General features: G+C 29.7%; 1 protein-coding gene across 2 annotated transcripts; it reads right to left on the bottom strand.

Moving 5' to 3' along the window:
- Window positions 1-5,647: 5,647 nt before the first annotated feature.
- On the bottom strand, window positions 5,648-8,225 carry LOC115982233 (receptor protein kinase-like protein ZAR1). 2 transcript variants are annotated; one of them, XR_004089564.1, is made up of 3 exons: window positions 7,817-8,225; window positions 6,174-6,967; window positions 5,648-6,046 (listed from the first exon to the last, which is right to left on the bottom strand). XR_004089564.1 is itself a non-coding variant. In XM_031104774.1 (3 exons), exons 2-3 carry the CDS (start codon window positions 6,854-6,856, stop codon window positions 5,966-5,968), a joined length of 456 nt encoding a protein of 151 aa, XP_030960634.1. In that variant the 5' UTR covers window positions 6,857-6,967; window positions 7,817-8,225; the 3' UTR covers window positions 5,648-5,965. The 2 variants fall into 2 exon arrangements, 1 of the variants encoding a protein (XP_030960634.1); XM_031104774.1 differs by having other exon boundaries at window positions 5,648-6,331; window positions 6,767-6,967.
- Between the last annotated feature and the right edge of the window lie 2,246 nt (window positions 8,226-10,471).

Here is a 10,471-nt window from a genome sequence, read left to right as displayed (position 1 = left end):
TAAAATATTTTTTTTGTGAAAAACATAATAAATATAAGAATGATAAATAATAATAAAAAATAAAAAAATAGTGGGTAAATTGATTTTTTCCCTTTATATCATATTATATCATATCATATTATATATATATATATTATATAATAAAAGTTGGGCTTAGACACCGTGGTTGCGCCACGTGACTTCACCAAATTGCAGAAATTTTAATAATTTTTTAGATTTTAATAATAGATATATACATATTTTTTAGATAAATATGACAAATTAAGTAATGAAAGAAAGTGGTATTTGATTTACAACTATAACAGTTATATCTATCTAAAATGTTATCAATAAAGCCTAAAATCAATAGAATAGAATTACCTAAGGATAGAATTTTCAAAAAAAGAGAGATAAAAAAAGGTAAAAGAAAAAAAAAAAGATCGAATTTGCATTTTTTTTCCCGCGTTACTTTAAAAAACTTTCTTAAATTTTTTTTCCCGCATTTTTTTTCTTAGATTTCAACATATGTCAGTGCTTCTTTTACCAATAATAATCTTGAATCTTCTTTTTCCCAAATGCTTTCCCATTTTTTATTATTATTTATTTATTTTAATTATAGGCAGCTCCAATTATAAATCACATAGGTTACGGGAGAAAAAAAAAGAAGATAGAACTTGCATTTTTTTTACCTACGTTTCTTTTTCTTTTTTTCTTTTTTTTTTTTGGTGGATAAATTTGCATCTTTTTAAGAATAGATATATGAATATTTTTTGGATAAATATGACAAATCAAGTAATGAAAGAAAGTAGTATTTGATTTACAACTATAACAGTTGTGTTTATCTAAAATGTTATTAACAAAGCCTAAAATCAATATAATAGAATTATCTAAGGATAGAATTTAAATAAAAAAGAGAGACAAAAAAAAGTAAAACGAAAAAAAGATCGAATTTGTATTTTTTTTTTCCTACGTTTCTTTAAAAAACTTTCTGTGATTTCTTTTATTTTACCAATAATAATCTTGAATCTTCTTTTTCCCAAATGCTTTCCCATTTATTATTATTATTTATTTATTTTAATTATAGGCAACTCCACTTATAAATCACATAGGCTACGGGGGAAAAAAAGATAGAACTTGCATTTTTTTTTCCTACGTTTTTTTTTTTTTTTGATGGATAAATTTGCATCTTATGTCATCTTTTTCCTAATAATAAAGTAAAAAAAAAAAAAAAAAGTATTTGAGTTTCACCTAAACTACTTCTTTTTGTTCATATCATCTTCTTCACAACCTAAAATTCCCACTATATATATACACAGTTTTTTGGTGTTTCATTATTTCTACTACGTACTTTACAATTATTTACTATATTCTACATTTCTCCTCTTTGCCCTACCTACAACCTTGTAGGTAATTTTTTTTTCTTTCATCAAATTGAATAAATTTTGTGTATTTGTTGTCTTTTTATTATATATAATATGATTTTTATCAACAAGTTTTATAGATAGGCTGAAATTCTATGTTTGATCACACCTTTTAGTGTTTTTTTAGAAGTCAATATAGCAAGCAATATATTTGTATTTTTTAACTTCTTATTACATGATTATTTGTTGTTGACATCAATATTTTATAATGGATTTAATTTGTTGTGGTTTTTGTTTGGTGCTTTGTTCCATGTAATCTATATTTTTTAATTAAAAGCAAAATTTGCTGTCAAACATGAAATTGGATATAAGAGAATCCATCTGTCCAAATTTCTATGTAAGTCTATCTTTACTTAACTCCTTCTTTTTTTTTTTTTTTTTTTTTTTTAAGCTCAAAATTTTGGATATTTTTTCAATAATGAATTGAGGTTTTGGCTTAATTTTGTTTTCAACCATTTCAATTATTGAATTTATTATTTTTCATGTGTAATATTAATATCTGTTTTTTTTTTTTTTTTTTTTTTTTTTTTTTTTTTTTATGATTAAAAAACAAATAACATATGTGTTCTTAAAGGCTAAAACACAATACAATTACAAACATTACTTTAAGTTATGGTTTTATATTTATTTATTAGTAAGTTAGAATGTTACATTAAGTTAGAGTATTATATTTTTATTTATTATTAATTTAGAATGTTACATATGGATACATATGCTGGTTTAGGGTTGATATAACTTATAACCATTTGAATGAAATCAACACTAAAATAAATGATTTAAATATCAAAATAAGAAATAAAAATTAAATTTCTTTTAAGTGTACAAGTACAATTTATTTTTTAATCTTAAATTTTGAATTAATTATTTTTTCATTTTATTTTTTATTAAATTTAATTATATTAACAAAATATTTTTTTTATTAAACCGTGCATCGCACGGGCATAACACTAGTTTTTATATATATTACAAGCTATGAGATAAAACTCTCATGAATGGTGTAATTGTGTATTTATTAACTTTGATATTTTATTTTTCCTTACAGCAAATGGAAATGGAACTCTTTTATAGGAAAGGATTGAGCAATGCAAAGTCAGAAGGCTATTGACATGATTTTTCTAGTACTTCATAGGGAAAATTTCATAATATGATTTTGGAAAATTGCAATATTTTTAAAAACATAGACGGAAACATAAAAAGACCAATTGCAGTTATGATATAAACATAGGAGGTCTGTGGGTACCAAGAAAATTTTTATACTAAAAAGATTCTAGAGTTTTCAAGAATAATTTAAAACTTTTGTTCCCATGATGTTTTCTTTGTAATTCTTGAGTTGCAAAGAAAATTCTAAAAAGTGAAAGTCTAATAATTATGAGGATCATCGTTTCTTTTTTAATTAATAAGTTTTAGGATCATAATTTTTTTAATATATAGATAAAATTTTAAATTATGATGTATGTTCTATGAAAATTGTATTCTATTGTTATACCAAAACACCAATTAGATTTTTTTTTTTTTTTTAAAGAGTTTCAACCTATGACATCCACTCATGATGAGATAACTCTTTATCATCAAACTAAGACACTAATCGGTTTTTAGTGTAGGTTGGAATTAAATCACAGATCTTTTATTCAACCATCAAAAATTTTTTACTAGCTGAGTTAACTAGAATCTACACCAATTAAATTTTAGTATATGCAACGTTTGACCCCAAATTTCTTATTTAAAGATACAAAATTTTACATTTTTTTATTGAAAAATTTTATCAATTAAACTATTTGAAACTCGTGCTTTTTTTTTTTTTTTTTGAGAAGTGAAACTCATGCTTTGTTGATTGTGGGTTTTAGTTAGCTTAATTGGTAAAATTTCTGATGGTTGAATAAGAGATTTGGAGTTCAATTCCCGCCTACACTAAAAATTGATTGTTGTCTTGGTCTAATGATAAAGAGCTATCATTAGGAGCGAACACCATTAGTTGAAATTCTCTATTAAAAAAAAAAAAACTGAAGGAGGCTTGTTTTTTGTTTTTTAATGAATACAAAGGGAGTATCATAGTCGGTACAATACATTTATTGAAGTGCCACTACACAAATTGTTTAACTCTTACTAAACATCATGTGAAATGATACAAGGACTCAAACCATCAATCCAAAATTCGTAGTGGTAATGAAGAAGGGTTGCTTAGCAGTGGAGGAAAGTGCCTATTCTTGAGTTCCATAATGTTTCTTTTTCCTATATATATATATATATATATATATTTTTTTTTTTTTTGAGAAAGTTATTTTTCCTATATTTAATTAGACATTGCAAGAGAGTTTCTCATGCTTTGCTTTGGCAAGGACATCACAATATAAGGAGGGCTCCACCTAGGTTTGGCTTGAGGGTTGCCCTCACAATCTGATTTACATTCTGAATAAATTGAATATCATTTGCTATAAAGTATAAAAGAGAAAAAATAATTTTATTTTGTAATAATGACATAATCTCAAAGGAGTTGCAACTCCTAAACTTTAAAATGACTTACAAATGCACAAGATTAGAAGAACGATTTAGATGATAAATCACTTTTAAAAGGAGTTACCACTCTACCTTTATAACATGGATTTTTTTATTTTTATTTTTATTTTTATTGTTATTAAAGTAATGTTATTTTAAAAGAATATATATTTTTAAATAATTTTATTTGGGTTTATTTCATAAACTAATACCGTTCATATGATATGTGGTGTTCATAATTTGAATTAATATTTAAATCCAAATATTTGAATTTTATTTAGTACACAAAATTCATTTATTTATATATTAATAGCAACAAGATATATATATATATATATATTATAACTTTACATTTTTTAAGAAAATATTGAATGTTTAGGCATTATCTTAGAATTAGTTTCTATTTTTTCCAACTCATGAAAAACTCTTGGTAAGGTTATCAATATTTTTTTTTTTTTTTGATAGTACGATAATTGGGTTCAATTGAGGCCTTGGAGTAGGGGGATTTGAACATTAGATGTCTTAATTGGAAACACTCTTTAGGAGATGCCAACTGGTTGAGTTACAAGACTTTTGGCAAGAATATTAGTTAGTTGAGTAGAATTGCTCATGTATTATTCCATTTTGGTAAAAAAGAAAAAGAAGAAGCTTATTTAACTATTTATATACTTAGTTTATTTATTTTATACAACATAAACTTTGTTATTGTGATAAAATTGAAGTCATTATAAAAATCTATTGAAAATTTGAAAATGTAAAACTAATTTTTTGGACTATGATATTATCAATAAGTTTTTCATTGAAGTTTGTATTTCAATTCCTTCTCAAAAAAAGAAAAGAAAAAAAAAGAGAGTTTGTATTTCAATTAACGATAATGAAATTTTAAATTAACAAAATTGGAATAAGATTCACTCCCATTAAAATTCCTCTAGTTTTTAATTAGATGTGAGACACATGGTATTTATTTGAATTTGTGTGATCTATAGAAATTGTAGTATTTAAATAGGAAGAGATCTTATCCTGGTCTAAATTAGAATAGATTGACTTAATTGGAGGAATCCCCTAGGGGCCCAAAAATTAAGGGTAAGGATTCGAACTCAATATCTCATGGATTGCATGAGGCCTTTAGAACTATTAGACAATTACCAAGGCTTTCTGAGGTTGAGTCTTGATGTAATGGCAAGTGTCCTTCATCAAAAACAAAAAGGTAGCAACTTTGAGTCTGAGAATTAACCTCTCCAAAAAAGATTAGGAGTAAAACTGTCTATCATGATCTCATAGATTTTACAAAAGTGGGAGTTTTTTGTATTAGGTACTTACTTTTTTTTAGATATAAGCATGTTAATTCCAATATGATTTCAACAAAGTGGATAAATATAAATTAGGCTATTTGTCAGCAAGTAGATTGCTAAAGCTGCTTGAATTATTATTATTTTAAAAAAACTGAATATGAAACTTAACATTTACTAGGTCGATCACTATTGGTGTTCAAATGAAGTCACCACAATATAATTATCATACGATAATGTAGTCATTGTTGTAAATTATATTGATTTATATAGATCTAACTCATTTAAGTCACATTCAGAATTTACTTTTGAGTCGTTAAGACTTAAAAGCCTTATCACATTGACCGGTCACCTTTATGAAGAAATTTTAGTGACATTAGTAAGCAAAAATGACTGGTAATGCAATGGAGTATATTTAAAAAAAGAAAAAAAGAAAAAAAAAGAGAGACTGGTAATGCAATGGGGACTACTCGTACATGGCTGATTTGAGATACCTGTCATAAGAGATACTTTCCTGTTAACCAGAAAATACTACATGCAATGATAGGAAGTTTGTTCAACCCAAGCCATCCAAAAATAAAAATAAGAAGTCTTATTACAGTCCACTCTAGCTACCCAATGGAAATCAAAACATGGTTTTATCATAAACATGATTGCCATTTTATTCAGTGACTCCAGTCTTGGTGACAAGTTTGTGCATTCAAATGCTATATCGAGCATAGAATATCCTGAATGTTTATCAACTAGGATAGAGCTAAGATAAACTAAGGAGGTGAGACAGACTCAAGATTCACTGAGTTGTTTTCCTGCATCAATAATTGTAGGCCTATCTTCTGCTGTATCAGAGATGCAACTCAAGGCAATCTGTGCAAAAGCAAGAAAATGTTCCTGATTAATTCCCTCTTTTAGTAACATAGGATCTATGATTTCAATCAACCAATTTTTTTCATCACATGGGTTCACCAACATTGGTAGAAAGGAGGGACTGTACCTGTACTGAGTATTCAACATCCATCCAGCCAAAAGCCCAAGAAGGAGAACACCATAAATATACACATCAACCTTCTCAGTTATATAGCCTGTTAGCAGTATATTCAGGTGCACCACACCCCATTCTCTCACATACGGCCTTGAATACATGCAGTTCACCTTTAGGAATAGATAAGAGCGAGAGTCAATCAGTTTGGCAACATTGTTCTCATCTAATATAATGATGGCTGACCTAATTTCTCTATGGATAACAGACTTGGAAAATGAAGTATGAACATATGTAGGGGCATTAACTATGCTCTGCATTTCCATGATAAGGGCTCAAAGTGGATTGTCCCAATTGGGTCGATATAATTGGAGAGAATTTTATCCCTGACAAATTCATACACTGGAGTTGGATATTTGGTCTCTAGGCAACCTCTTAAGAGTATTAGAACATTTTGGTGGACACTCATTTGCGATCCCTCCACAATGTCTTTAACAATGCCAAGTGTAACTTCTTCCATAACAGAAAATACTTTTTCTTCCGTGTAGTACTTTTTAGCAGAAAGTAAGCGGTCTTCTAAGAACCCTTGAATAACTTAAAATCTCTACCTTGCAAAACACATTGACGATGGTCATGGTTGTTTGTTGCTCTTTTGAGCTCCTCAGCAGAGAAGACACAGATAGGATTGCTTTTCCCATTGCAAAAGGCAATTAACTCCACTAATAATAGTCTTCCATTCTTCATAAAAGATGTCTCCTATTTTGCTTTCCTTTTCATTTTCAAACACAAATTCATCTTGTCCACCAAACCTTTAGATTACAGATAGAAATATTAATATACACATAATATGTTATGACATGATGAGGCTATAATATCGCTGTAAACCAAGATGCTTGGAGGCCATTGATCTGTCTTTTTGCTTAGAGATCAAGGGCCATGTACAATTTAGAGTTTGAAACTGGTTGTACTCTACCACTATGTAAAAAATGAATTGCTAGAATTTGAACATATTACACTATAAGAAATCAAACATGTTCTACGACCATTCTCATAACTCATGATTTACATCTTTGAGCAATTTGAACATGAACGAGAGTTTAAATCAATTAGGTCATTATGATTCATTTGTTCGATCAACAAATGTTTTGTATACCACCTTTAGAAATTTTCCATGGACACCTTGTCCATTGAATTCTTAAGTCTTTTGAAGAATAATATATGTCAGAGCTTGGTTTCATGCTACAATCATATACACTACATTTAATGAATTATTTCAAAAACAATCAGCCTGGTGTCATTTAAAAAGAGAGCTGAGAGAGGGGGGGTTTTAAGTACATTAGCCTAGAGTCATATTAGGATTTTTGAAATATTTATATAATAATTATTTTACTTAAATATTAAACAAAAGTGATAATTTGAGATAGAATCTGTGAGTTTTGACTTTTGAAGTTGAAATATGAACCTAGATCCCCCTCAAACAATACTTTTTAGTAGCAAATCAGTAGGACTAGGAACACAAATATTAAATTAGCATGATCCAAGAACATAAATCTCAAAATATCATGATCTATTAACACAAAGCTTGAAACTCAATCCCGCTACATAGGCATGGAGGCAAATATAAAAATTGAAAATTGAGGGTTTCAAAGAGAATGTACCTTATTCTACCCATAGAAAGAGAGATGCAACTATAACATAAGAATGTCCAGAATTTGGTAGCTTGGGGATCTGGAGCCTTCCTCTTATCCACTTGACAATATCATTATATCATGAGCTCTATTATAGAATTTGGTACCTGTTTAAAAATATTTTCAAAGAGTCAAGGAAAGGCTTACTAGTAAACTGATATTGACCAAGCAGGAAACTAGTGGGAAATTTCATCACAATGACTTGACTGTTTCATTGGAGTTGGAGTTTCTCTTTAACAAACCTGTGTGCCGGACCAGGTTAAGAAACAAACCCAAACAAAAAGTTAAAGAATATAAGTGTGTAAAGAGATCAAAGTTGTGGACCAACTTTCTAATCAATCTTTTAGTTGGAGGTAAGGTTTCCAATGTTGGTCCTGTTTCTCTCAATTGCATGGCTCCAACAAATAGAAATCTAATATCATAATATACTTCACATGCTTTTTTTTAATTGCATGGAAGTACTGGCAATTAATTATTACTAGTATTGCTTATTCATGGTTAAACTTGGATAATTTAGTACATTTGTCCACAATATAAAATTTATTAATTTAAATAGAACCATAATAGTTTCTTTTTAGTCTTAAGAGTACAAACTACAGAACTATAAATGTAGCAAATGAAACTTTGTAGATTAAATTTTGACACTGCCAAACCACAAGTGCTAAATTGTAATTTTTATTATTATCATTATTATTATTTGTTAATTCAGCTTATATTCATTAAAACAAAACAGAGTACACAGGGAAAAACCCTATAACCAGAGAAGGGAAGGTACCGGCATAGGGAACCTACCTACTACAGCACCCAACTTACAAATCTAACTACAAAACCAAAGCAATTATCAAAGCAAAAGTTCACTAACAACACGACCTTCTAACTACCTTAAAGCTAAAGATAACAAAGAGACTAAACAGCACAGCTGTAAAGCATCCAAACCAGCACTTCAGTGCAGCAGCATATGGACAGCACAATAGCACTCTGGCAACACACAGCAGCACATGTAATTTGCCCAGAAAAATTATTCTGGATTTCTGTGAAAGCATCCTATGTGGATTATCAGAGGAAATTGGAGGGTTTAATTTTGAGAGATACTTTCCCAGTCTAAGTTGGATTTTACTTAGTGCTTCTATGTCATTTTAAGATTTGAGACCTATCTGGACCTCCTATTGTTTTGCTCTGCTATATCAATTGTGCTTCAGGTCTAATTGGTTAATTATTAATTCTCACCAACTTCTTTTTTGGGGCTTGGCCTGGACTGATAGATCATATTGTTGGGATTGATAGATTTAGAATTATTTTTGGTTTCATTGGGCAGATATGCTCATTTCTCCGTGTCAAACTGGTGAATAGTACCGCACCATCTCAACCATATACAATCTTGTGACAGGGTACCTTGAATCAAGGAATGAGAAACCACTATGAACATAAATTTTCCACACACCATTCCCCTGCTTCAGCAGTATTTCAAAGGGCCGCTAATTTATTGGCTATTGAGCTGCCAACGGAATCCGACTAAGTCTTTAACTTTTAACTGCATGTTCAATCATAATAAAGCTGCCAATTTCTATGACACCATTCTTGGTGACAATTTCATACCACCACATGCAACTTTAAAACACAGAGGTATAATATAACTCAATAACAGACTTGCAACTTGGAACATATCTTTTTACTTGTAGTATACATTTGTTTTATTGCGGACCCTGAACAGTGATGAATTTGGATGAAAATAAGCTAACAAGAATATAAGATAAATCAATCAATTTGCAAAAGTTGTTTTGCTGCATCAATCATTGTTGTTGGCAGGTAAAGGTGAGAACGTGGGTGAGGGCACAACCGTCAATTATGAGCTGGAGGAGTGAGACCCAAAGCAAATACTGTGAATTTTGCAGCCCGATCCACTCTAGATTGGAGAATTCTCTGAGAATATTAGCAGAGGAGAGGAGGCACTTATGAAATAAACATCTAAAAATAGTTGCCTCAATTGGGGATAAAAAATACTGCATTCTTTCATTGAGTTGTTAAAATAGGAAATGCTAGAAACTCAATACTTTTTCTGAAGTATGATCGGGGGAATAGGATAACGGATCCTCAACAAGTTAAACAATTAGCTGTGGGTTACTATTATCAGAATCACCTCTAAGGGGCATTTGGCTCAAGAAATTTGGGTAGAATTTCAACAGGCTCTCCAGTTTCAAGTTTGGAGATCCAGCAGACTATGCTTTCTCGGAAGGATAGAAGGCCCCAGGCCTTGATGGGTTCACAGCTTGTTTTTTCAAAAAGCTTGGCCTGTTGTTATCCATTCATATGTAGCCCATGCCATCCAGTCATTTCTCAATTCAGGTAGGTTACTTGAAAAGGTGAATGCAACAATTATTACTCTTGTCCCTAAAGTGAGCAATCCTTCAAGCATAGGGGATTATAGACCAATTCTTGTTGATGTATAATTTATAAGTGCATCACAAAGAACCTGACTAACAGACTTAAATCATGCTTGAATGATATTATTAGCCCCAACCAAACTGCGTTTGTGCTTAGCAGGAATATAGCAGAAACTATGCTAGTAGTTCATGAAATTGTTAAGAACTACCATAGAAGTGGAAATTAGGAAAACTTATGAGTCAG

The sequence above is a fragment of the Quercus lobata genome, chromosome 3 (genome assembly GCF_001633185.2).
Source record: "Quercus lobata isolate SW786 chromosome 3, ValleyOak3.0 Primary Assembly, whole genome shotgun sequence".
Classification (NCBI taxonomy): domain Eukaryota; kingdom Viridiplantae; phylum Streptophyta; class Magnoliopsida; order Fagales; family Fagaceae; genus Quercus; species Quercus lobata.
Note: the sequence above shows the minus strand (reverse complement) of the source record. Positions and strands in the feature narration are given on the sequence as shown.

Bases quoted from the DNA above. Each gene is read 5' to 3' on its own strand.
- LOC115982233 (XM_031104774.1), bottom strand. From the start codon at position 6,856: ATGGGAAAAGCAATCCTATCTGTGTCTTCTCTGCTGAGGAGCTCAAAA. The intron at 6,332-6,766 runs GTAGAGATTTTA...CTATTCCTAAAG, and splicing joins TCGTCAATGTGTTTTGCAAG to GTGAACTGCATGTATTCAAG.